Here is a 27,886-nt window from a genome sequence, read left to right as displayed (position 1 = left end):
ACTAGCTGGGATCAGATTTAAGATTTACGTTACTTGATAAGAAGGTATTTACCCATTGTAATAGCTGTGTGAAGTGAGTCTACTAAGGTGCAGGGAAGCCCCTGGACAGTAGGTCACCCTATAGGCCTACATGTAGTCTAGGGATACATGGGATGTCTTGACCAACTGCAAGCTTGATATTCTCATGACAGAACGGTAATTCCTATAAAATTATTACTGTCTTAACCTCAAATGAGTCAGATAATACTGAAATTGTCCATCCAAAAGGAGCAGACTGGAAAATAACGTAAAGAATCCACAGGCAGCAAAACATGGGCGTGGCTCAGCGTCGTGACGTATACCGGCGTTACGTAAACCGTTCGGCGCAAAAATTCAAAAGGTGAACAGGAAGAAGAACTTCAGCCTGATCTGGTCACATCATCTACCAATTTACAGAGATCAAAAATAAACGGATTTCAAGACATTTAAAGGTAAGTTGTGTCGGCCGAGCACATTGTGCAGCTGGTTTGCAACGCTCCGGATTTATACGAGTCAGCTACGTAGTGTAGTTAACGTTAGCGAGATAGCGTTAATGTTAGCTAATGCTAGCCTCTTGTCTTGTTAGGATACATGTAAACTAGCTAACAACAGCAACTTAAATTCGCAGAGCTGTAGCAAAGGTGCTTTTGTGTGTTTCTAACCTGATCAGACAAGCAATAGTGCTGTTTTAATATAGCACTTGCTGTCTAAATGACTCATTACATTATCTATTGCAGTTAAACTTGAATCCTTTTGTTTACATGTGGCCAACTGTGTCATCTTGTGTGCTCACGACATTAGATCGGTACGTGCCGTTCTCTTCTAAGATAAAGATAAGATAAGATATCACTTTATTAACCTTTATCTTGGAAAATGGTACAATGGAAAATATGTCTCGAGACCTTTTCTGAAACGTCAGGATCCACTCTTCAATTCGGCACAGATATAATCCACTAAGCAGCACTTACTTCAACATGGGTCATTCTGCTTGCTATATTTTGGTGGAAACATTGTGGAAATCTATTTAATGTATGCCGAAATGAAGAGTGACATCCAATGGTTCAGGGAAAAAATGGAGTCATATTTTATGAGGAATGCAACTTTGCCGAAAAGCAAGGTAACATTTAATTGACAGATTATTTTAACGGAGTTTAGCGTGACAGTCAAGAGAGAACTGACCTATAGGGACAAAACTAAATTTAAACTTAAATTTGCTTTTGTTTGCGTCAAACAGCTTATTTATTTTCATGTAGCTGTCTCTGTGAATTACTCGTATTAAGTCATCATTTCAACTAGATGCCTTTTGTTTACATGTGGTCAACTAATAAGTTAGCTCTGTCATCTTGACGATTTGTAAAATGGGTCGCCCGGAGGACTGTGTATGTAGTCGATTATATATACTGGGTATTGAAAATTAATTAAAAAAAACATGTTCAGCAAATATATTTGTACATGTAGACACATATGTACTATATCCAAAATATATTTTGGCCATTAAAAATATGTTCAAATATATCATCTTTCATGTAGGTACTATTTTGGAATATTTTGAAACATATCTCTAAACTATTCTGAAGCACAGTTATGTGTCCTTGTATGGGTTGACTTCTGTCGGTTACTGACAGTAAAAGCTATCTAAAAAAATTTGTTTTTTGTTTGTTTGTTTTGTTAACATTGAAACATAATCCCAGCCATTTTTCTTGAAGGTGAAACTCGGGTGTATGTCAAAATAGATTTGATAATATGTGTTTCTGTCTCTGTCTCCAGCTAAGATGAGTGCAGCCTCCACACCCATCTCCAGGGTGCGTCCTGGGTGGGGGTCCTCGTCCTTGAAGAACAAGGGCCTGTCCCCCGCAGCCTGCAGCACCCCGCTGCTGGCGGCCTTCCCCGGCAACGACGACGAGCAGGAGAGGCGTCAGCGGCGGAGGTCCAGGGTCATAGACCTCCAAACCGCCACCGACTCCTCCTTCAACGAGTCTGCCTCTCATAGGTAGGCTTCAGGGATAAGGGAGCACACTCAGCCTATATCCTGCTTTGTGGAGGTGGATTAGACTCGCCTATAGCTTCAGGGGGTGGTAGTCTGTTGAGAAAGTATGCAGGGGAATTTTGTTTTCTTTGTATATTTTATTACTTCATCCCAGAGTTTCTATATCACTGGAAAATTGGAGCTGCTAATCCGAAAAGAATTTCATTCATCTGGGTTTCAGCGGAGACTTTTAGTGTCCCAAGATGGTCTAAATGCTGTTTCAGAGATTTTTCTGCCTTGACACAGATAGAATTTTGTGATAAGGACTGGATACTTATTATACATATTTTTTTGATCAAATTTAAAGATTTGACACTGACCCCATATCTGTCAAACCCTATTGTATACCTTGACAGCCTGTATATTGATGTTGAGAGCTCACAGACAATCCCCTGTGTGTGTATGCAGTGCCGCCGGGACTCCTGCTGCTGTGCCCAAGTTGTCAAATGCGCAGATCTCAGAGCATTACTCCACTTGCATCAAACTCTCCACTGAGAATGTAAGTATACATGTATCATGTGCATGTATATACACAGTGTTTGAAATCACTCACCGCTTCACTGAATGTACTCAACATGACCACCGCCAACTTCTTTGTGTATGATAAAGCACAAATGGATCGTATGTCATGATTTTTCCTCTTTGTTTATTACATTTGAACTGTGTTTGAAATAGAGAGATATGTACTGGAAGGAAAAAACAAAGACTAATGATTTTCCCCCCTCCTTTTTTGTAGAAAATTACCACTAAAAATGCCTTCGGTCTGCATCTGATTGATTACATGGCCGATATTCTGAAACAGAAGGATTCTGAGCTCACAAACTTCAAGGTATGAGTTTATCTTTTTTTTCATCCTCTCTTATGAACCATTGGTATCTTCCTTGGTGCTGCAAACCTCTCAGTATTTGACGTTTCCATTTGTTTTATGCACTTGAATCAAATATATGGTCACTATGTCTTCAGGTTCTGTTTACCTGTTTGACCTTTTAATCATGGAAAACTTTGAAATATCATGGAATTTGAAAATTCTTAGTAAAAAATCACTATTCACTAATCGCTATCACTATTTTCTTCAGTGTTGAACGTCAAGCTTGACTGCTGATAATTTACTTTGAAGAAAATAATGATCCAAATAAATACCCTGGTTAGTCTGCATGGTCCAGGAAAAGTCTTAAAATGGCTTAAAAGGTCTCAGATATTAAGTCTTAAATTCAGTTTTAGAGGACTTAAAAATATGGCAGTTTCTTAGGGTGCCGTTTTCCTGGTGAGGAATCCACCCAGTAACCTATTGGGATAGGGTCTACATTTTTCACGTTTATTACAATTGAAAATTGTTCTTGTATTTCATCTTTAAAGGTATTAACAAGTCTTAAATGTCTTTAACTTGATAAAAGTTTGTTACAAAAGTCCTAGGGGATAGTTGTGGCTGTTGTAACACCAGACATTAGACTCTGACATATGTTGTTCATGGAAAGTGCGGCATATGCCATAGAATAATCATGGGATTTGATTCGCAAAAGCGGTGCAGAAACCCTGTGTGAATGATGGATACATCTCTCTCTCTTAATGCGTGTCTGTGTTTCCCTGAAGGTGGCAGCTGGCACTTTGGATGCCAGTACAAAGATTTATGCTGTCAGAGTGGATGCTGTTCACGCTGATGCCTACAGAGTGCTGGGCGGCCTGGGAGCCGAGACCAAACCTGGAGAGGGTGAGAGCCTCAGCAGTGTGACTCATTCACTGTCCCATTTGATTAATCGATTAATAATTTGGTCTATAAAATGTCAAACATAATGACAAATGCCCATTACAAGTTACAGAGCCCAAAGTGATTCTTCAATTTGCTTACTCAGTCTGACCAGCAGCCAAAAAATGTAAAGTATTAATTTAATAATGATATGAAACGGAGAAAAGAAGCAAATCTGAGCATTTGTGAATCTGTAACCAGCTAATATTTGGTATTTTTACTTGATAAATGACTTAAACGATTATTCAACTATCAAAATTATAATGTTTTAGTTTGTCAATCGACTAATCAAGTAATCATTTTGGCACTAGTCTCATGCATTGTTTGTTATTTATTCATTTATTAACAGTAGAGCAAGGATTGGGGTTTTGGGGGGTTTTTGCACAGGATGTCAGGCTTTGGCCACACAACTGCTATGTTTTTTGTCTTTTTAACCTTTACTCCAAGTTAAGTTTACTGATGAAGATGCCCATTTCCTTGCCCTACCCCCCATTATCTTCTGTGTGTGCGTACAGCGCACGGTCCAGAGCAGGAGGGAGACGCGGAGGGGAGCGCGGCGGGGGAGCTGGGCGCCAAGCAGCCGAAGAAGAAGAGGCCTCCTAAAAAGACGGTGGAGCAGAACCTGAGCAACATCAACAGCTCCGAGTCGGAGAGGAAGTGTGAGGTACAATGTCGTCTCCCGCTGGACAACATGGACTCACATATGGCTTCCACATAGATTTCTGGTCATTTTTGCTTAATCTTTGCTCTCTATTATGATAATTAAAAACTACTCTATTAAATTTAGGCAAGAAAAGATGAGTTCTACATCTTGCCATACCCAACTGAAAAGAAATGAACATAAATACAAGTCTCTCTACTTTGAAGTGTATTTCAGTGCATCATATAAGGATAATGGACCATAGAACTTGTAGTGGCTTCTTGTTTTTAACTGAAATTCCTTAGCCAGAGTAGAAAATGACTGGACATTCATCTTTTTCATACAAAAATGAAGACCATTTATTCCTCTTCTTTACAGATGCAAAATTCCAAAATAAAGTACCGTTCAAAAGTTGAAAAAGTAAAGCAGTTGCTGCACATAAAACCTATTTCAAACAACTAACAAATAATGAAGCACATGAGGCCTTATAGTTTTCTCAGCCTGCTGCAGGCAGAGAGAAAGCTCACAGCCATTAGCGCCCCCCCCCCCCACATACACACACAAATGTTTAGGGCGTTTTGGAGTGCTGTTAATGCCTGCGAACGCGGTCAAAGGTCCTTCCCGTCCCGCTCAGGTGGACCCCATGTTCCAGCGGATGGCCTCGTCCTTCGACGAGAGCAGCACGGCGGGCGTCTTCCTGTCGGTCCTCTTCAGCGAGGACAGCCGCTGCGAGCTGCTCTTCCCCTCCCACATGACCCTCCTGCAGTCCAGAGCCCCCTGCAGCCCCCCGCCCCCGCAGAGGGTCCCCGCATCGCCCTTCATGGGTAAAACCTTTGATATATATAACTAGGCCTGTATATTCACATAAATTCTTAAAAAAAAAAACTGAATTGAACAAGGTCTTTTCAGTTTTTCATTTTAACTCATTTGCACTGTGAATGCAGGTGTGTTTCAATGTTTCAGCATTCTTTAAACAATATTTGTAGATTTTGAATCCTACCTCGAAACATATTCTAAAATATATGGCATTCATTCATTAATTCATTCCAGTATGAGAAGTTACCAAGCTTAATGAAGTAGAAATTGGGCACACTTCACATCTCTTATTGCCCAAATTGATCGAGTTTATATAGAATCCATACAAACTTAGCCAATTGTAAACAAATGGATTATCACTCAATTGTAATAGGTGGTTCATTACAGGCTATTTAGAGAAGTGCTGTATGCTTGCGAGTAAGCATAGCTGTGTATTTGACAGAACAACACAAAAACAACTTTACTGCAACTCAGCAAATTTTAAATGCCATCATCAAACATTGCCAATGCAAGCCAACTTTTTACAGCCTCATAATAGATGTAGAAACTCATTCCCACAGTCAAATAGTCCTTGCATAAGCTCAGTCAATGTATTAAATGAATCAAAACCTCAACAAAACAAAGTACTGGGATGATAGGAGTCTAGTGGCACTGTACTGTAACTACAGACAGAGGGGTTTAACCTGTATAACATATTGGAAGAAGACAAAGTGAAAAGAATCTAGGCAAATGCTATACTTAGGGTGTGGGATGAGCATTTGTCTGACCTTTTAGTGCCATGTAACTAACTGCTCCCCAGTGGAAATGCTAATCCCCGTCCCCCTCTCTGTGTTCCTGCCAGGCGGTCTGCAGCGATCCCAGGAGAAAAGCTCCATCTGCCCCTCGCTGCAGGACTTCTCCTTCACTAGCTGGAACCCCGAGCAGGTCAGAACAACCACACAACCACCGAACCCCACCAGCACTTTCACCGTTTCCCTGGCTCTCCAAATGACAGCGGGTTGTAGTTGTTAGACTGATGTATCTGTTTGTCAATATATCCGGGCAGTTTTTGGCCTTTTTATTAAAAATTGATTTTACTCAACGGTCTGTAAAAGCTGTAATGAAACCTTCCTCATTCTGTCTGAAGAGCTGCCAACCCACCTGAAAACGATTTCATTCATCAGTGTTTCAATGGAGAGCTTTAGTCCCATGATGGTTTAAATGCTGTTTCAGAGGCTTTTCCACCCTGACAAGAATACAATTCTGGTGGAAAGACTTTTTTGGCCATGAAAATTGTGACATTTATTGATGTAGAATATCCATGCAAAATAGAGCTTCAACTCAAAGTATATCAGATCAGCAAAAGTAGTATTTACTTTCTGAGCCCGGCCTGGTGTCTGTCTGACTGCGTGTCTCTCCCCCGCAGACCATGAACCAGCTGCTGGAGAAGATGAAGCAGGGCGAGCACGTGTTTGACGTGAACGCCGCGCCGGAGCCCGAGCCCGAAGACGACGACGGCCAGGACCTCGGCCAGGACTTTGACGCCGACTACGAGGACGGGCAGGGGGACTGCGGGGACAAGGAGTACAAGGACGGCTGCGAGGCCTCCGGCTCCGGCAAAGGACGGTGAGAACACAGGCTGTCGGGAGGTTAAATGGTGATGGTAGCATAGAGATTATAGAAGTAAGCTTGTGACAGGAAGACTGGCAGTAGGGTTAGATCGATATAGGGGGCCGATATTAAAAAAATTGGTGGTGGACGTATAATTGATTCGTTTTTATCAGATTCCACACAACTATACATGAACATGTTTTATTGAGAATAAATGCTCAGCTAAGTCAAAGCTGAGAAAATGAGATGAGCCTTAAGTGACACTCGCACCTTTTCCAAGAGGCAGCGAACAAAGCCCCTTCTCACTTTTAACTTCTTTTAAGTCAGTAAAAAAGTGTGGCCTATGTTTTTGTTTTTTGCCATCCTAGGTGAAAAATATTTATCACAAAACAGTGCTCTCCCCAAAATGAGTGAAACATTAATGAGATGGAACCGCTCCGCCGACAGAAATCAGAGACGTTTGACTGGGCGATGTGACAATGTGTAAATGTTGGACCTCGAACAACCCCAGCAGCGAGTACACACACATTTATATGCAGCGACGTGTTCGACTGTGGTTCTGGCAAGTTTGCCTGCAAGTATACTACTGCCTTTAGAATGCACTAATCCCCCAGCTGCTCCAGTGGAGACCAGCAGCAGAAGACTGGTTTTACTGGGAAGCTTCTTCCCTCCTGCTGCAGCTCCTCCTCCAGGCATTTGCTTGTTAAATAAATGGTTAATTATACCAAGCAGAGACAATAGTTAGATGTCTGCCATACATGGAATTTCACCAAGAAGCTTTTGACTGATTGCTCGATTCATACATTCATTAATTTCCTCTACCCACTTCATCTTTAATCAGGGTCACAGGGGGCTGGAGCCTATCCCAGCATGCATTGGGCAGAAGTTCCTGATGCCGTTTCTCTTTCCTCTGTACAGTCTTGCACTACAACTCATTTCTTTCCTGGTGCTATTCGTCACGGTGCCACTTAATGAGTGCTCATTAACATAATCAGAGCCTCATGCTAGGATGAAAGAATGGAAACCATTAAGTCTCAATCAGAAAGGATCCTCTACTGCTGATGGCCTACTTATGCCGACAACTTTAAAATGCATGAGTTACTTAATTAGGGGGAAAAAGTAATTGGATTGCCCAGTATCACCAAGAGAGTTAGCAGTCAATTCATTAGAACATGCTGAATGGCTCAAAATCCAACTTTTTCAGTTTCATAAGGGAATTTAAGGGAAGTTTGCGTTTGTGTGGATGTTGGTTTGAACATTTCTCTCGTGGTTATGGGATGTTTGTCTAGGGATGTGATTCCCATCGGGGAGGGAGACATCGCCACCATGTGTCTGCAGCTGTCCTCTCAGCCCAGGGAATACTCCTACTTCAGCCCCAGGACCATGGCCACCTGGGCCGGACCCGGCTACTGGCAGTTCAAACCAAAGCACAAACGTGAGTGAAATCCATGGTAACGATGGGGGCGATGGTAGTGTAGAGGTTCCTGAAGCTGGCTTGCTATTGGCTTGCTTGAATGTAAACAGCAATTTTAAAATGTCATGTGCAAATAATCTAATTTCAGTGGTGAGCTCGTGAAATAGTTCTCATTTGTGATTACTGCAGCAGAATAAAATACAGCTAATATTGCGATTCATTTTTCTGACCCACCATACCTATTGTCACTTTTTTGTATTGCAATCCCTTAAAAAAAACAATGTTAAAAAATGAGGCAATTAATTATGTGTATAACTATTCCATGTAACTATTCTGATGATTACTTATCAGACTATATATACAGTGTTTCCTCTCTGTATAGCTTTATGCGATGCTTACCAGGGTTATTTTAGTTTTGGTCCACATCAGTCTCTTTTATTTTTGTACTGTTAATGCTGAAATGTGTGTCTTTGGATGCTTTATGATACTAAACAGCATAATGTCTACACATTAGGTTTATCCTTACTTTTGTTTTGAGGGATAATGGGATAAATTACCGCTTCACATTTTCTCTAGCAGCGGTGGCAATTTTCCAGCAGCGGTCCTGCACTGCTGAATGAAAGGAGAATAAACGCTATATCTGTCTGTTTTTGTACGGTTTATCTCCTCTAGTGGACCATTTGCCTGACAAGGAGACGCGTAAGAGGAAGCCCAAGAAGACCTTTGAAATAGACTTCAGCGATGACGTCAACTTCGACACCTACTTCCGCACCACAAGAGTAAAAAGCCTTTTTTTTTTATATCAAGGGTTTCATTCCAAAACACCATGCATCCATTTTAGCAGGGAACAAGTGTTACCTGATGTTCATTGCTCAATATTTATATAGCATTCTATAAGAAGCTACTGTTTTGTGTAGCTGAAGTGAACGGCTCAAGATGGCTAATATGATTATTGAAGGCTGATACTGATATGTTTTAAAAAGCTGATAGTCTGTGCCAATACAATTTTTTTTAATAAAATTTCAAGTATGATGTGTGGAAAAGCATCTGAAACAGTGTTTAGACCATGGGACACTAAAACTCTCCATTAAAACTAGGATAATAAAAAATGCTTATTTTTCTGGATCAAAAAGTCACATTTAGAATCGGTTTCTAAAGGGCTTCACATGGAAAACCAGTGTAGTACTGATCAATTCTATAATAATATATAATCAAACAAACTGCATCATATGGATGATACTCACTGGCTGATATCAGATTATTAATAAAAGGGCTGTATTGGCACGATATCAAACCAGTATCCATCTAACCATACTAATAACATGTTTGTTTTCATGAGTGACATTTATGTTTCATACCATCAGTCATTTTGTCAGCTAGCATCACATAGTCTAAATAGTGGATCTTTTATTTTGGAATGAAACTCTTGTGCATTGTTCAGTTAGGTCGACTGTCTTTATGTTGCTTCACGGTGCTTTGACACCCGACAACAGAGCCAGTGAGGTGTCCGTCTCAACATGCTTCATCTATTGAAATGTAAAAAAAAAAAGTAAAAAGCACTCAAGCTCTCGGGTGGTACTTTTTGGTGCCGTCGCTATGGCAACGTGGCATTCGGCACTTTGTGAATGATTTTTGATGCAGCTAATGCAGGTCCCTGGCTGTGGGAGCCTTTTATGCCCCAGTCTATCATGCAAGAAATTTGGCATGGGTTTATTTAGAGCTGCACTGATACGACTGCTTTATTAAATACAGCGCATGATTCATGTACTGATCCAAGTTTAACTCAATTTACAGTCATTCATGCCATCTAGTGTTGGCCCATTATAAAACAATTACAGGAACAAATGCATCTATTGCTTTTATTTACTCCTTTGAACAAATTATGGCCAGACCATTGTGTAGCAATCCCTAATCAAATAAAATAGATAATTATGATAATAAAATAGAAAATAGGCTTTATAACAGGCTAGAGGATGTACATTTTTTTTTTTTCACCCTAACTAATTCTGAATAAGCTGTTCTTATCTGTTAACATATTCTAAATAAATTTATATAAAAACAATTTATTTAGAATATGTCAACAGATAAGAACAGCGTATTCAACATAGCTGAACAGATAAGAACAGTGTGGTAGTTATGAATAATAAAACAGAATGGCGTTCAGCCTTCATAGCCAAGGCCTCTCTTCTAGGCAACGGCTGCTCTGCCTGTGAATTTCACAAATAGCTGCATTTCAGTTTTTTGACATATCAGGAGACATTTTTCCTCCTGCCATAAAATTTTTATATCCAAAGTGCATGTCATCAAAGTATCAATATCAGGACAGCTTCATTTGCTGATCTGAGTAAAGCTCTTGGCAGCTGGCTTGGTGCCGATCCCCACACTACAGATATTATCTGTGCACCTCTAGTTTTAGGAATCAAGTTCAGTGAAATATGACACAGGATCACCGAATAATTAAGTAACTCACTGAATCCAGGGATCAAACGCAGGTCTGGGAAGTCTAGAATATGACAAGTTTCACCAAAGGGCTGTAAAAGTATGGGAAAAATATTGTTGTTCAGTGTTGATACACTATGACTACATATTTTATGTAGTAGTAGCCCATACATCATTTCACACAAAACTAATCTTCAGTTGCACAGCGATATGGCCTAGTTGTCTGTAGGGACTTTGAACACTGACCAAAATCTCCAAATCCAGTAAAGAAAATATGAACGTGTGAAATGGAAAATGTGTAGAGCCTAGGCTTAATCTAATTGAATGTAAGTTTTATCTGACATTGCCGTTATCTGTGTCTCCCCCCCCAGGCCGCCACCACTAACAGCAAGTCTGCCCTAAGTGCCAGCAACAAGAAAACAACTCTACCAGCAGACTTCCAGTTCCCCCCCGAGACGCTGTCCCAGCTCAGCCTGAAACCCTCCAGCACGGTAATCCTGCACAGATTCCTTGATTTGTCGAGACTACTCGATTTGTAGCTGCTGGCGGATGCAGTGTACCAATCTGATCCATTACTTTTACTGATCAATAGAGACTTAGACTACCAGTTTGAGGTCATTGGACATAAATAAGTGAGACATTATAATTTTTTACATCCTTCTATGAGTGGAAAGACAGAAAATCAAATTGTTTTGCGTTCATTCATTCCAGGTTACATGGTTGATCTTTGTAGCAGATTTTAGTATCAGGGATCTTCTCTAATACAGATACCTTATTTTAGCCAGGTATTGGCTGATATTCAATATCAGTATGAATTAATTATTGGGCAATCACCACACAAACATATGAAAAAAACGGAGTCGACCAATGGCTTTTCATGACAAGCTTCATAATTCCTGGGCAAATCAACCGAAAACAACTTTCTGCTAAATGTGTTTGAATTTGCTCAAAGTCTCAAACATATCACAGTCACTCTATGATCTACCTGCATCAATAACTAAATATTCTTGATTGTACGGCTACTAGAGAGCAAAATCACGCCTTCATGCTCTCAGTAGTTCAGCCCAAATAAGTACAAATGTTTAAATATTGAAAGGAACGTACAATAGTTTGTTGGATTCTACACATTGAGTAATTTTGAATGATCAAACGCTTCCAATGCATACGGAGAATTAGCGTGGTTATAATTTTTGGTTTTGTCTATCCTAGTTGTGTCAAGAAGGCCAAAAGAGGCTGTCTGGAGAGCTGGGGGAAGGCATCGGAGACTACGACTACAACAACGCCAACGACACAGCCAACTTCTGTCCTGGTCTTCAGGTCTGGACCCCGCCCTTTTTATGTTACATTTTACGATTTCGCCACTTAGCTGACTTTCATGTCCAGCGTGACTTAGAATGAGTGAGCAGGTGGGGATGACAAATACCGGTCGTGGAACAACTCTTGGTCCATCTTCCTCTCCAGGGTGGCGACAGTGACGATGATGCTGAAGGGTTTGCCGGTTCAGACGACACCCAGCCCTCGGTCGACAGCATACCTGCCTCCTCGCAGGACCCAGAGGGAATCTCCACCTACGGGGAGGACGATCTGGTGCCTGAGCCACATAGGGTGAGAGACAGAAGATCTTAATGGAGATCATATATGCGATCATGCCTTTGTGCTTCCAGACTTCGCTGCTCTATGCTCATAGCTTCTGGTGGAGATTAATATGACTATGACATTTTAGCGGCCCCAAGTGGCAGCAGGAGATAACTGTTTTCGTTTTTGTAAAGTTTGAAGGATTTCATTACCCAGGAATCATGTAATGTTCACAGTCCTCAGACATACATTTCTCCTTGGTGTGTGGTGGGGTGGAGGTGGTGAAGGTGAGTCCTGCTTTCTCTGGGCGGAGCGCTCACTGCTGATTTAGAGAGAGTTTGGGATTTTGCTCTTAAGTTTTGATTCGTCATCGAAATCACATTTTTTATTTGTATTTTTTCCCCCGACAAAAGTTTCCGCAATATTCACCTGATCATTGGAAGGAAACATATGTGAACATATGCTCTGCCTAATATACTCGTGTACCTGCTGTTAATTAATTAACATGTTAATTAATGTGCCTGATGTTAATTATAAACAGCTTCTGAGCATACAGAGAATACGTTGCGCACATCTGAATACTAAACACCCTGCTTATCGTGGCATGGCCTGATTGGAATTGAATTTCAGCTCTTTTTTTATATATGTACTTAGGTTTTTTGCTGTGATTGTTCCTGTAGGTCAACAAGATTGAGATCAACTATGCTAAGATGGCCAAGAAAATGGACATGAAGAGACTCAAGAACAGCATGTGGACCCTTCTGACTGAAAGCCCACAAAAATCCACAGAGGTAAGTTTCAAATTCTCTATATAGACAGAATACATCCACATATCCTTTTTTGTATGCAGGCCACAGTGGCTGGTAACTTCACTTCCCAGTTGTGCTATTTTACCAGCCAACTAGGTTTTTAGGCTAAGATAGAATAATGGTTGGTCACTGTCCAAAACTGGCTGGCAGAGTACACAACCGTAACAGCCAGAGCCAGCGATTTAACAGCATTTTGCTGTTGTTAATTCCCCACCCGTGTGTGTTTCTGTGTCTAAGTCTATTTTATTATTCACCCATTCATGCTCCCTGCAGGAGGCAGAGACCGTGGAGACATCAGAGGTGCCTGGGGAGAAAGCGTTCAGTCAGACCACAAAGACGCTGCTTCAAAGGTACCAGCAGACTTCCTACCATGCCTACCTTGGCACAGCAGTAATGAGGAATAATAATAATGACTGAATATCTAATATAACAAAACTACAGTGTTGCAGGCAACTATATACCCAGGTCTGGAAATGTATGGGAAAAGTTCAGGAAAAAATTTAGTTTCACTGAAAACCAGGTTAGCAAACAGGACGAAGACTATTCTATAAACTGGGGGCCCCGACAGCAAAGGCTTGGTTTTTAATCTTGACCTTGGGATGGAGAGCAGCGTTAAGGAGGAAGATCTAAGAGGCCGTGTCTGTGTATGAGGCTTCAAAAGACTAAAGCATTAAGGGCTTTAAAAGTAATCAATTCAGAATTTTACTGTAGAGAAGCCAAAATGGGACAGATGTGATCCTTTTTTCTAGTTTTAGTCAATATTCGGACTGCTGCATTTTTAACCAGTTGTAGCCTGGAGAGGGCCTTGTTACTGAGGGTGGAGTACAGAGAATTACAGTAGTCCAGGTGGGAGGAGACAAAGGCATGAATAACTCTCTCGAGGTCTTGCAATGAGAAAAAAGATTTTTTAGATGTTTCTCAGCTGATAGAAACATGAGCGAACTACTCCCTGGATTTGCTTTTCAAAATTTAGGCCAGGATCAAACATGATTCCCAAAATTTTGGCAGAGGGCTTAACACTATTAGCAAGATCATCAAGGGATTCAATGATCTTTGGAGGATCCTTTGGAGGACCGAACACAATGACCTCAGATTTACCATCATAGTTTTCAGTCAAATAAAACTCTTGGATTGTGGTGATTGTCATTAATAAGCTGACAGAATAATTCCCCCTAGATGTCTTGACAGCAGCATTGTATGACACATGAGATCCTTGAGGTGTAGGTGATATTGACATTGAGTTTATCTTTTTTTCCAGTTACATTCAGCTTGCCTACACTTTCTTTTAATGGTGCGAGTGTGCTCATTTAGCCACCGAGAGACACAGTGGGTAGAGTTATTAGTAGTTTTTAAAGGGCGCAACGACATCTAAAACTGCATGGCTGATTGTATTAAATTTCTCTAATGGAGTACTCTGGAGTACTGGATTAAAAACGCACTCAAACTGCCTAACAGTAGTAGAGTCGATCAGACGAGTCTGATGAGAGCTAAAAGATGGTTTTGTCTGATGAGCAACAGTTCAACGCCTAGTTGGGAGTTATATTGCCCAGCCACTATACTTATTATACCAGTCAAGAAATGAAGGTTTGGAGGAAAAAAGTATGTCGATTTGAACCGGAGAATGCATAGGAACCCTGTGGTTTGTGTTAATGGGAACCAGTGTGGGTGGATGTGTCTTTGCCATTCATTAGCCTGGCAGCCATGCGTCATTGAAATCCCTGCTGCGAACCAAGCGAGCAGGAAAACTCCTACTCCTAAACATCTACTTCCTTAAAGGCACCAGGGTGTGACGGCATGAATTATAGACTATAAACCTCGCTCTCACTCTTCTGTAATCCTCCTCCTCTGTCGGTCCAGGCTGCCCAGCACGATGGCTCAGAACCTGTCGGTGCCGCTGGCGTTCGTCGCCCTGCTTCACCTCGCCAATGAAAAGGTGAGTGACGTTGATATCAAACCTCAAGTGTGTGTGTGTGTGTGTGTGTGTGTGTGTGTGTGTGTGTGTGTGGGGGGGGGGGGGGGGGGGGGGGGGGGGGGACTGCTTAGAAGAATCACACAGGATACGACTTTTCTGAAGCCATATTTGCATGACTCAAAATGCATGAAAAACTGGGAAAGTCACGGTGAAAGGCCTGGAAAAAGTAATGGAAAATTTTAAATACACAGAAGGTTTTGGAAATGTCATGGAAATTTGTTTTATCGTTTACTCCTTAATCGGTAAAATGTTTAACTTTGAGCTTGCCAAGGAGTAATAATCCCAGTCCCTTCATCACAAATCCCACTAAAACACATAGGACATTTAAATTAGTAAAAACAAAATTGCATTTCAACATAGACATTGACAAATACTGGTAATTGAAATTGTACAATATGTCATGTTACTTGTCCATCTACATATGATCACCATGTTACGGTTGGGTGGAATACAGAATCAGCAGTATACCCCAGGGTTTCCCAGCTTTGGGTTTGGGTCCCTCTGGAGGGTCCTCGGATATTAAAATGGTTGGAAAAATTGTCTCCAAACAAAGGAAAACATGATTTTAAATGGCCTGAATTTTCTCTAAGCAGCTTTCAAAGGCATCTGGAAAAAGTATAGAAAATGAATTGGATCATTTCTAGGTCTTGAATTGTTTTGGAATTGGTCAAAAAGAATCCAGGGGCAAAAATCGGTTATTCAGTGCTGATATACAATAACTCATAGTATTATAATGTTATGTTATTGTAATGTGATATGTCATATGTGATATTATAGAGTGGAGTGTCCTAGTTGACTGTCATATTTCCCAGCCAGCACATCACATTAAACACCAACCAAAATCAACATAAAATTAAGGTCTTTTGAAGTGGAAAATGTATATGGTCATCTACCAAAAATGAATATCTGGCTTGTCCATTTATTATAGTGAGTAGAATATGTACAGTACAATATTGTGTTTTCTTTCTTTAAACAGAATTTGGAGCTGGTGAAGGTTGATGACATGTCAGATATCATCATCAAACAAGGCCACTGAAGAGAGATGCATGATGGGATGTATGGAGAGTGACTGTTATTCTCTTCACTTTACTTATTCTCTCCCTTTCACTGTGTATAATAAATAATGTTTTTCTGGGTCACTCATGTCAGACTCAGTCTTATTTAGCTTTTGCAAACAATGTAACAGGATTTTTTGGTTTTAGAACATATGTTAATAAGTGACTCTTTTCATGTCCAAACCGTCTTTTATTCTGTGAAGTGTTTTTAAACCTTGAACTTTCCTTTTACTCTACACTTTTGCTGCTTCTTCTTTGTGTAGATAATTTAACTGCTCCACCTCCTTCTCTCAGCAAATGTACATTATCAAAAGAAATAAAGGTTTTTCTACATAATTTGTGTATGTTTATGTGTGTATATAGAAATACTGTCTAGGTGAACAGATTCATTCCAAAATAGACTGATATATCATGCTGATATTGGCCTTTTATTAAAAATCAGGACCAATTTTACACTGGTTGTCTATGGGAAGCCCTTAACCTGAATTGATTCTAATGAGACATTTTGATCAGATTCCACACAAGTATGCATAAATGTTTTATTATCATCATCTTGGGTTTTAGATAGATTAGATTTCATTTCACATGATCTGTTTCAGAGGTTTTTCCACCCTGACAACATGAATAATCCAGTAGAAATTATGTTTTGTTTTGTTTATTTGGCATAAAATGGTCTAATTTAAAGATCTTGAATATCAGCCATTGGTATCTTCAGTCCATCAGTATGGGCCTTCAGTATCAGTCAAACATAATATCCACCATCTAAAACACATCATCTACTTTTACAAAATGACTGCATCAAAGTTTTCATTCACAATGGAACAAGTCAGTAGCTATCATCAGGTCTTTTTGTTCCTAAATAACTGCAATTTATAAGGACGCAACTGGCTGTATTTATGAAACACTCTTTTATTATGCTTTTATTATAACAACTGTTTACCAAAATGGACACGCTAATGGCTTCAGTTATTTTTAGCTGCATGTGATTCCGAGCAGCCTGCAGCACATTACAGAGCAGAATACCTGAGTACTGCATACCTTTTTTTTTTTTTTTTTTTTTTTTCCTTCTTCCTTGATAGACGTGAAACCGGTTGGTCAGGGCCGGTGCTGCTGGCTGGGTGGGACTCAGTCTGTGTGACCTGAGTACAGCAGCAGCTGCTGGGCAGGGAGGAGTCACTCATTCAGCTGAGAGACACACAGTTCCAGCAGTCCTATGGTCTAGTGCAGTGGTTCTCAAAGTGGGGTCTGGGGGCCTCTGGGGGGTCCCCATCAAAATGAAGACTAGTTTGTTGTCACTATTATTTAATTCACTGGAAATTATCCCATTGAGAGAACGGATAAGAATGACTATCTTAAACATTTCACTTTCACCACTATCAGTATCAGTATTGCATTCACAGTGGGCTACTTTCATATTGTTGCAGAAGTGCTTTCTCAATAAACTTCATTTGCAGTATTTTACTGGATGTGAAAACCATTTATTTGTAGAGTGCAGAATTTATAATGGAATGACAAGCCATTATAAAATGGATGGTTAGTTCTGATTGGCTGAGTCTTGTTGAAAGCCAATGTAAAACATCCAATAAACACAACCATGATCACATAACAGTTAATGAATCATTAATTTAATATAAATTTATAATATATAAACCCATTCCTGTGGCTGCATAACAGTTAATTTAAATATGAATGTAGTAACCTTAGCAACAACTTTGTTTAGCTGCGGTTCAAGAAGAATATTGTTTGATGGAAGAATTATATTTAATAGGGTTATTTGTGATTATTATTGTTATTATTGTTGTCGTTATTATTGAATTAGCATTGATTAAAAGTGAAAGGTTCATTAAACATTTGAATAGCTTTTATTACAAATGTGTGTTGATGTCATTATATGACAGAAATAAGCCACTTGATGCAGTGTTTGGCAGTGATTTGTGTTATATTAGCTCCTTAGCATTTGTTTGTAGGCTAAGTCATACAGTTGTTAGCATGTTGATATTGGTTTTGTTAGCATTTGTTTGTTTGTAGTATGTTTGTTAGCATGTTGATACATTTGCTTGTTAGCATTTGTTTGCTAGTAGTATGCTTGCTATAGTAGTTTGTTAGTATGTTAGTATAATTGATTTAATAGCATATTGGTTTCTTAGCATAACCCTTTGCTTAACCCTTTGTTTGTGCACTGGGGCATGTGAAAAGATGTCATAACACCTAGCTCACAACACAAAAGCCCTCAGTTCAAGAAGAAAACAAAAATGTTATGAAATTGTTTGACAAGTTTATCTCAATGATTCATTAAGGCAGACAGCCAGCAGCGGGAAACGCCTTGGTATGACGCCATCCTGAGGATAAAACAGGGAGCGGACCGAAGCTGCGTCGAGCTGCCAGAGTTTACTACGGTGAGACCGGAACTCAGGCGACTTTTGCCTTCAAAATAAAACGTAATGTTTGTCCCATTAAAAGAAAGGAATAAGAAAGTATTGGGGTGTACAGAACAAAATGGTATCAAAATACTCAGTGGAAACATTAGATAAAATATGGAGTGAAACTTAAGGTAAAGTAAGTAAGCGCAGGGCATTTCAGCAGCGGCTTTGTCTTGCTGACTTGACACCAAGTACACTTCTGTTGGTTAAGTGTGCTGTTTCAAGGTGGTGGAGGTTTTGGGATTGAGTCTTTCTTTGTGTATTTTTGGCCCTCTGTGTAGGCCTATAGCATCTTGCATATATGAAGGACAATCTGGGGAAAGCAATTGAATTGTCATTTACTACAGATTCCTTGTTAAATATATTCTTTATTTTCAAAAGTTGCAACATCAATACAGGTTTTAATTTGGAAAACAATGACCGGAAAATGAAGCCTTTATTCTGGGTAATTTGACACTTGAAGCGAAGGAATTTAGTTTGAAGGAAAAAAACAACCAGGAAGTTAAACAGAGGAGGAAACGTAGTCGCTTTCGTGCAGCATCAACTCTGTAGTCCATAAAGAGGTTTTAAAAGGTTTCAGATATCATCTTCAACTTAAAAGAAAGTTTATCCATCGCTTCGTGATCAAGGGGCATTGTTTCCACAAAATGGACAGGGATCCGGTAGGTGATAATGGTTGCTGGTGTTTTTGTTGTTTATACAGCCCCTCCACCGTCTCCATGCTCAGAGATGAAATGCAACAGGTGTATTTCCTGATAGATTAAGTTCGATTTTTACTTCTGTTTTTCTTTAAGCGACTGTTTTCCATGCCTGGCTATTGCATAATTGAGCGCATGAACTTTTTATCTTAGAGAGAGGAAGTTACTCAGACCCAGAGTAGCCTAACAAAATGGCCTGTTTTCAGCCATTGTTGAAACAGTCTTAACGTTTTCAACTCAGTCTAACTGATATTCACATGCCAGGCGTTTAAACATTACTGTAACTGTCATTACTATCCAATATCCATGTTTTCTACATTTTCCCAAAAACTAGATTGTCTATCTAATCTTTAATGGGAAAGATACGAAAGCCTACCAGATAGAACATGATTAAAGACACTGCACTGAATCTTCAAGAGCCACTCTTCAATTCGGCATACATATTATCAACCGAGCAGTACTTATTTAAATAAAATTTCAACTTTTACAATTTGTGCTCACTGCTCACTAACGTCCTCCACGGTATAATTTGCTGGAAAACTGCGGGAAGAACGGGCGAACCGGTTCTTAAAGTTGACATGTTATTGAAATAAGTGCTTCTTGGTCAATTATGTGTATGCCGAATTGAAGAGTGGCTCCTAAAGCTTGAGTGAAGGTGTTAAAGCATGTTCTACCGGGTACAGTATGTACTGTATGTACCTTTTCCTATTGCCAAGGCAATATGGAATTGCCCTATTTCTTTTCTTTTTTTTAGTAGAGTTGGGGTTATCTTCTCTGCATACAAGAGAGAACGGCACGTGCCAGGGCTAAAAGGTTCTTGAAAGGGTCCCAGAGAGTTCTCAGCAAAATTGAAGATAGTTTAATTTCACCTTTACTATTAATTAATTCTAAGTTATTACAATGTGAGAATATGTAAGAATGACGACTTTGATTATGAGCATCTTTCTCCTCACTGATATCTCTCCTACTGTAATGTAAACAGCTAAAATCATATGTAACAAAGATCCTCTCAAATGGGGTGTCCTAGGATCAAAATCCAATGGGGTTCCATGGGGCCTAATGTGTATCTGTTTGAGGGTCCTAGGGAACAGTCTAATTCATGTGACAGCGCTTGCTCTGCTGAACTGTTATGAGCCATGACCTCAGTGGTTTGGGAATATTCCCTTTCCTACTCTACGGCGGTCCAGGCAAAAGTTGAAGGGAGGACTAAACCAACAAACAAAAACAGTTTTCCTGTAGCCTGCAGCGTTTATCACCGTCATATTTAGGTCAGCTTTTATTTGAATGGCTTTGATGAAACGGGACTTAACTTCGCACAATGAAATCTCACCGCCTGCCAGATGTCTGTATGCGTTATACTCAATCTTTGTTATGGATACTCACAGAGTATGGTAATGTCTTATTTTACTAGATTAGGACTTGAGGTTTGCTGCGGCCTGCCAAGTCAAATAAAATCAATCCTTTGCATTTACAGTTTGCCCATTGCAAGTCAAGCATTTTATCAAGAAATATATGATTCATCTCTGTTCCATTTTAGAGAGCGCTTCCTCATGTGCGTCAGCTAAATATTTGCAGGGTCTAGTATCTGTGTAAGGCATCTTTTGGTGAGTTGTCATGCTTTACTGGACGACTGCACTTCTCAACGTCCCTTTACTTGATCAGCCGGGTAACACTGTATGGGATTGATTCCTCTACGAGGCTTACAACAGTTCAAATATTTGAATATGATACTATATGTAGCTAGCTGTCAGTGCATTGAGTTCTTGTGTTGGGCATGTTTCTCTCTCCCTCTCTGTCTGTGGGGAGTTGATATCTGATAGCTGTCAGCCATTCAGTGGGCCTCATAGAGCGACTGGTGCCAGTAGAGAGGGAGTAGAAAGACGGTATAAACTTTACAGCGCTTATCTAAAAGCAGAGTTTACAAAGGGCTTTACAGCAAGGCATAACACAAGAATTGTAAAGTGATAAAAGGGAGTGATAAAAATTGGAAAACACATTCAAGAGAGAATGGGTGTAAAGAAGAATCAATGATATGTAAAATGAGATAGATATATAAGAAACAACACAAGATTGTGCAAGATCAACAACAATTACATAGAAGCAAGTCTTTAAAAAAGTCTGTTTTAAGAAGTGAGTTAAGAGATGATATTGAAGAGAGGAAGGAAGGAAGGAAAGTAGAGAAAAAGAAAGGAACGGATAAAGGAGGGAAGAAAGATGTAAAGGAAGGAAGGAAAAAAAGCTGGGATGGAAGGAAGAAAGAGAGAGGCAGGTTAGGAGGGAAGGGAGGTGGGTGGTGACGCAGCGAAAGCTGTCCGTTTCCTGGAGACTGTTTTGTTTACGGTCTGGTGGTGCCCCCATGGGACTTGGAAGTTATGTACACACACACACACACACACACACACACACACACACACACACACACACACACTGCATATAACATTAGCACAAAGACCAACTCCATCCTACACTTTGAATTCAAAGCTACGACTTTGCCAGCGGCCTCCACATCATTCACAGCTTATCTTCTTGGTTAAGTGCAAACACACAGTAGTAGGCGTTGACTGAACACGTTTCCCAGCCATGTAAAAGACAATAGTTTGAAAGGCAACAGGTTGTGCTGTCACATGCAGCAGCCTGAGGGACTGAAGTGACGTCAGCTGCCATGCAGACTGTCAGCTGGAAATATGTGCCTGATAATATAGACTATCATTTGATTTCATCCTTGGATACTGGTGGCATGCAGACCTGCCCAGGTTTTAGACCGATAAGAGATTGTCTCTGTAGAAAAAAAAAACATCCTAAATGTATTAATCTTATATAAAGGTTAAGGCATATGGTTAAGATTTACTTTGTCTCCCAAAGGAGGATTTGTTGAGCCACTGTATAGTATAAAAAAACACACCTTCATACACCACAATTCATATAAATGGCATAAGTGAGTAAATATGAGAGTAAACTGACGTCAACTGACTAAACCCTAGAAATGGTAAAGTCCCTGCAGCTAACGTCATTTACCACCAACGCTAACCCACTTATATCTGCAAAATTCCTGACTGATGATGACGTATTAGATGTAGGTCACCAAACTGTCATCTTAGAGGGATTTTTTGCTTCATGTTTTCTCTCGATTGTACTGATAAAATCTACAAGATGAAATGTGAGTTCACTTATGTACGTCTCATTGGTGTAAAATCATCTCACTCAATCCCCTCTCTCTCTCTCTCTCTCCCTCCCTCCTACTCCCTGCCATGCTCTCTCCACCTTCCCCCCCCCCCCCCCCCCCCCCCCCAGGAGCGGGGTGAACCAGAGGCGGTGCCGCAGGACAAGGTGCAGACCTTGAGGGAGCAGGTAGATGGGGTCAAAGACATCATGACGCACAACGTGGACCGGATCCTGGCCCGAGGAGAGAGGCTGGACGACCTCATGGGCAAGTCAGAAGACCTGCAAGCGGGGGTCAGTCTCACCGTGTGATCCGCAACACCATGCCGGGTTCATCCGGCATCCAAACCCATAGACTAGCACCTGAACTGCAGAACACATCGTACAGTATTGCACTTGCACCATGAAGTAGTTTGCTGTTTGGCTGTCACATAAGAACAGCAATGACTGAATGAACAAGGAAGTCTCAGCTTGTGACTATGTTGTGAATGTGGTTGATTATGCCCGTGTTGGAGAGTAGCCAGTCAGCACTGAAGATATTTCCAAGGTAGGCAGGTATTGTTTTTGAACTCGTTTTGTGTTTGCGAGCTTGTCGGCTTGTTTAGAACCTGCAGAGAGAGTCCAACCACTGATACTGACCGATTTGAAATTCCAGTTAAGTTCTGTCGGCAAACAGATGCAACTCATATCGTTTAAAAGAATGACTGATACACGAATTGACCATCACTACTTACATCTATATAATTTAGTTGGTACTACCTACAGTACTATGATGTGTACTATGAATTTGCATCATGGAGGCCACTGCAACTAATTACAGTTCTCGTTTAAAGTTCACACACGCATTGCTTTTTAGAGAGTGACAGCCACAAGTGACAGCCACAGTTCCCCCAGGTGTTGCGTTACGCCTCTGCCTTTTAGCTTCCTTGCGAAGATACCACTAACGACTTCCAACTTGAGACCTCACACTTCATGCAAAAGTGCGCGATACAGTGTTTATATGTCCCAGTATCCCAGCTGATATCAGTCGATCCCAGCGATCATATTTGCGTTTCTCAAAATCGGGATAAGGGTCTATCTGGGTGCAAATATATGATATATAAACGGATAGGATATTTGCGCCGACACAAAAACAAGATACTCCAAAAACCCAAATATGAATGGGATGTTGGTGTGAAGTATGTAAAGTCAGTCATTGTTCATTTGAAAAAAAAATGGTGGATAGTAGAGGGCTGTTGTGGTCGGAGCGGGAGACAAAATCATTCGGTTTCAGGTTGGTAGGAAGAAAGAGAATACAACACTGCTGTCGGTGGCTGTTTATCAAAACTTGTCGGATAAACTGACGCCTCCGGCTACCAGTGTTGTCAAGTGAATTGAAAATACTGACTATAGCAGCCATATTGGTTTGAAGCTACAGATGTCATTTACAGCCATCGGGGGAGTGACTTCCTTTGCCTGTACTTACATAATGGAATTCACTCTCATTCATAAATACAATAGTCACTCCCCAAAACTGACAGTGTGTGCACCATGGCCAAAGATTCATGTTCAGCTAAAAAGGTATACCAAGTTTAGGTGGGTTTACCCTCCACTACAGGACCCAGTTCCATCTCTTTGTGTGTGTTTTATATTAGATTAGGAAGTCATGGAATGAATCCTCCTCCTCATTAAAATCTCTGTCCCTCCAGGCTTGTTTGCAGTTGAGGGATAAGCATTGTTATGTGAAACCATGATGGGGTGATGGTAATGGAGCAGAGGAGTCACGTGGTTGTCCTGCTTCCAGAAGGATTTTGGCCGTTCATTTGTAGTGTGCAGAATTTTTAATGGAATGGCATGCCATTATTATACGAATAGTTGCTGTTCAGATTTTGTCTGGCTGAGTATGAGTATATATACTATAAGTAAGTACGAAGACTGACCTTTTTGGTAATAAAACATTGCTAGTGGTTTTTATTATATGGCCTGTAAATTCCTACATTTTACAAAAAGGTTTATTTTTGGAACTATTTCATCAACCACGTATTCATCCGCTGCACAGCGATTTTATAGCTGTACAAAGTCTCCCATCACCTTCACTTCCTTGGGAAACAGGGAAACAGTCCCTGCTAGTTCGAGCACCATATTATTTTTGCTATCATATTTTGTATAACTTTTTACTAATATCCCAGGCTTAGCTGCATATCATTTAAGATTACTTACCATTTAGCTTTAGAGCTGCTACAAATCTCATTTTCTGGAGTCAGTGATCTACCAGGGACACATGGATAACTTTGGTGTCTATATTCTCATCGTCTAATGGGGAAGTTGACCAACGGGCCAAACTCCCATAAGCTTGGTGTATTCCTTTAACGGAGCGTCCCGTCTCCCACCCCCCCCACCCCACCCCCCCACCCCCAGGCTCAGCACTTCAAGCAGACGTCCCAGAAAGTGGCTCGCTCCTACTGGTGGAAGAACGTCAAGCTGGTGGTGGTCATCGTGGTCATCGTCCTCATCATCATCCTCATCATCATCCTGCTGGCCACCGGAGTCATCCCTGTCAGCGCCCCCGTGCCTGCTATCACCCCCACCAAAAAGCCGTAAACACACACACACACACACACACACACACACATAGAGAGACTCATATACACTCATACACACAATCAAACACATTCCTATTCAACAGGACACAAAATGATACATAGACTCACTGCTGTCAGGTGAAACCTCCATAACTTCCAAGTTGATTCCTACCAGTGAATTTCACACTTTCCCACACAGGATTTCATAGCTTTGGGTTGAGAAAATTTGATGACACACGGGCTTATGAAAACCCTTTCAAAACACGTATGAGTTCGGCTGCCATCTAAGCATAAACCGGCTGTTCTTAATACTTGTGAAGTGCACGTTTCGGAGGTCCGGGGTGTTCACCCGACAGCAGCACACACACACACACACACACACACTGTAACTCCTCTCACAGGACGGTTCATACCACCGCCGTCAGCCCTCGCTCGTTTTAACCACCAACGGTCACTTCTTCATGACAAAGAGGAAGTCTGCGGCCAATTTTAACCTGATGTACAGCTGCACACAGTTGCACTAAATGTATTTGAATAATGTATAGATGGAAATGGTGAAAGTGGATTCTTCTTAGATACTCCGGGTGTCTTGAATGTTATCGTTTATTTGCACATTTACAAAGGTAAGGACAGTAACTGTTGCTAACTTGTACGGTTTAAAAAAAAAAGTGAAATGCAGTGTCAACAGCGTCAAAAACAACATGGTGGCGCTTCGCAGTCACAAGTCACTTTTTTTTTTTTTCACACTAGACAATCTGTCAATTTGGAAACCCCCCTTGCATTAAAAATGTCACACAAAAAAACCCTACAATCTGTCACTGATATATTAGTTTCAATGAAAGGCTGAACTCTGTATTGAAGTCACCATTTGTGGCCTATTCCTTTCAATGTGCTTGTAGAGTTTCAGAATGGTTTGCTGCCAGTTACTTTGTAGTCAGACAATCTAGAATAATCTGTAACATTCTATTGAAATATATATATATATGATTTTCCTCACATTGTTTATTGGATGTATTCAGTTAGCACTACCTTAGTTCTTTCTAAAATGTTGTAATCGGCTCCTTAATCGGTATTGAGGGGTTTACTCCTCTGTGAAGCAAAAGAGGCACAAAATATCAGTTGTGGGACAAAAAATCACGTAATTGTAAGTTATTTTTAGGAATGAAAAAAAGCATGCTTATTTCCTCATTGATGCCCATCTATTTTTTTGAAAATGTACAACAGGATTTTATCTGCTTTTGAAGACCCAAAGGTCATGAAACTCGCTCAGCTCATAAATGATGGGGGAAAAAAAGATACTGAAATTGCAGTTTTTTCTACAACAACGGTGGCAATGCGATCCTTTCATGGGAATATATCACATATATCTCAACAGAATTGCAGATTTGTATATTTGTGCTGTGCAGTGTGTCATCGCCAAATCATCAGCAGTCTTTTAAACTGTTTCGTTCTTTTTCTCGCTGTCTGAATTTGTTTTAACGGAGACGGTTTCCAGAAATATGAGTGTATGTGAATTCCTCCGCTCAGTGTTCCTGCTGTTTCTGTTTTGTTGTTACATTAAAGTGAAGCGGCGGAGGTCACGACAGGGCAGAGCGAAGGTATTGACAGTATAGGGGGGGGGGGGTACAAGAGTTTCAGACCTCAACGTATGGCCTCGATACTTTGATTCAATAAACAGACCGGCCCTCGGTGAGCCGGTAACGTCGGTTCCCAGGCTTCTAGTGTTGGAGGCTCAGGCTCTTCCAGCCAACCAGCTGAGAGAGATCATTTACAGTCCCATGTCGACCAATAGGCCCGGGCTCTGAGGCTCCAACTGGAACATTCACTTCCAAAACCGCTTTATATCTATTTTGGAGGGGGAAGAAAAGTCAACACCTGATGCTCATTCTTCACTATGTCTAAAATGTAGAAGAACCAGTCTGTAAAGTCATCTACTGTCCTTCAACAACAGACTAGACACTTTTTTCAAATGGTGGATATGATTTTGTAATCTTCAACTCCTGTGTCCTCTCATCTTTTCTTATTTGTGGCAGTCAAACCTTCTCCCTGGGGCATTTTCTTTTTAAAAACCAGATTTTGTTGTTTCTCACATTGATTAATAAACAGCTGTGTTCTGTCTAGACGAATCCATAACCCCCTTTTCTGCTGTTACAACACCAGTTTAGCTTCGAAAAGGTTCAAATAGTTAACATTATACGGCTTGTATATAGTCAACACCATTCCCATCTGTTTGTATATTTGCAACAGCCTTTAACCACTGTATTAATGAAAGCATATATTATTTAGAGGCTATTTATTTAAACGTCTTTGTTTTTCATGTGCTTAATCTTTGTTTTGTTTTTTTGTTTTGCAAAAATCAAAAGTGGACGGATGAAGGAGTATGTGATTTCCTTAAATAAACAGATCATCATAATGAATGAATCATCAAATGGTACAGTTCACCAAGTTGCCTTGTGTCCGATCGCCCTGCTATTAATCATTTTGTAAAAGTACTTATCGCATTTGTTGTCTTCTTCTCTCTTCATATATTATTATTATTATTTTTTAATCTGCTTCTGGGGCGCAGCAGCCTACATCTAATTCCCTTTTCACACACCCGTGCTGAGCTGATCCACGCTGTGCCAGGCCGAGATCGCTTTCTGTTACCAGCAGCTCCAGCTGTGGTGGATCTGCTGGCTTTTGTTTTCTTTTCCCCATTGTCCTTACTCTTGTCATTTTGAATCCACATTCCTAACAAGGATGACATTCCCACATCCACAACCAGATTACCACACATAATGTGATGTCCCAAGCTGTTCAGATGTGAAACCCAATCCTGAATCCCAGCATGTGTCGTAATCTCACAATGAGATGTGTTTTTGATCAGCGGGATTCACAACGGTTCTTATTTTTGATGATTTATGGTGTTTAATGGCTTCATCTGATATACAATAAATAGTATTTACTTACA

The 27,886-nt window shown here is 40.5% G+C and overlaps 2 protein-coding genes across 3 annotated transcripts; both read left to right on the top strand.

Moving 5' to 3' along the window:
• The first annotated feature begins 383 nt into the window (after positions 1–383).
• On the top strand, positions 384–16,385 carry ncaph (non-SMC condensin I complex, subunit H). Its single transcript, XM_071515898.1, has 18 exons — positions 384–470; positions 1,786–2,008; positions 2,453–2,543; positions 2,781–2,873; positions 3,635–3,752; positions 4,304–4,452; positions 5,063–5,252; positions 6,086–6,168; positions 6,650–6,849; positions 8,124–8,269; positions 8,921–9,027; positions 11,059–11,178; positions 11,897–12,004; positions 12,149–12,292; positions 12,943–13,053; positions 13,345–13,421; positions 14,929–15,004; positions 16,020–16,385. The coding sequence occupies exons 2-18, from the start codon at positions 1,791–1,793 to the stop codon at positions 16,077–16,079; spliced, it is 2,091 nt and encodes a 696-aa protein (XP_071371999.1). The 5' UTR covers positions 384–470; positions 1,786–1,790; the 3' UTR covers positions 16,080–16,385.
• Positions 15,213–27,886, top strand: vamp8 (vesicle-associated membrane protein 8 (endobrevin)). Of its 2 annotated transcripts, none has more exons than XM_071515900.1 (3): positions 15,213–15,248; positions 22,538–22,669; positions 24,773–27,886. In XM_071515900.1, exons 1-3 carry the CDS (start codon positions 15,213–15,215, stop codon positions 24,953–24,955), a joined length of 351 nt encoding a protein of 116 aa, XP_071372001.1. In that variant the 3' UTR covers positions 24,956–27,886. The 2 variants fall into 2 exon arrangements, with proteins under 2 accessions (XP_071372001.1, XP_071372000.1); XM_071515899.1 differs by lacking the exon at positions 15,213–15,248 and adding an exon at positions 19,000–19,180 and having other exon boundaries at positions 22,508–22,669.

The sequence above is a fragment of the Centroberyx affinis genome, unplaced genomic scaffold (assembly GCF_046629955.1).
Source record: "Centroberyx affinis isolate AG114_WGS23_722 - 3 ecotype Tasmania unplaced genomic scaffold, CSIRO-AGI_Caff_v1 ptg000378l_1, whole genome shotgun sequence".
NCBI classification, from domain to species: Eukaryota; Metazoa; Chordata; class Actinopteri; order Beryciformes; family Berycidae; genus Centroberyx; species Centroberyx affinis.
The sequence above is the reverse complement of the archived record's forward strand: the minus strand, read 5'-3'. Positions and strand labels throughout refer to the sequence as shown.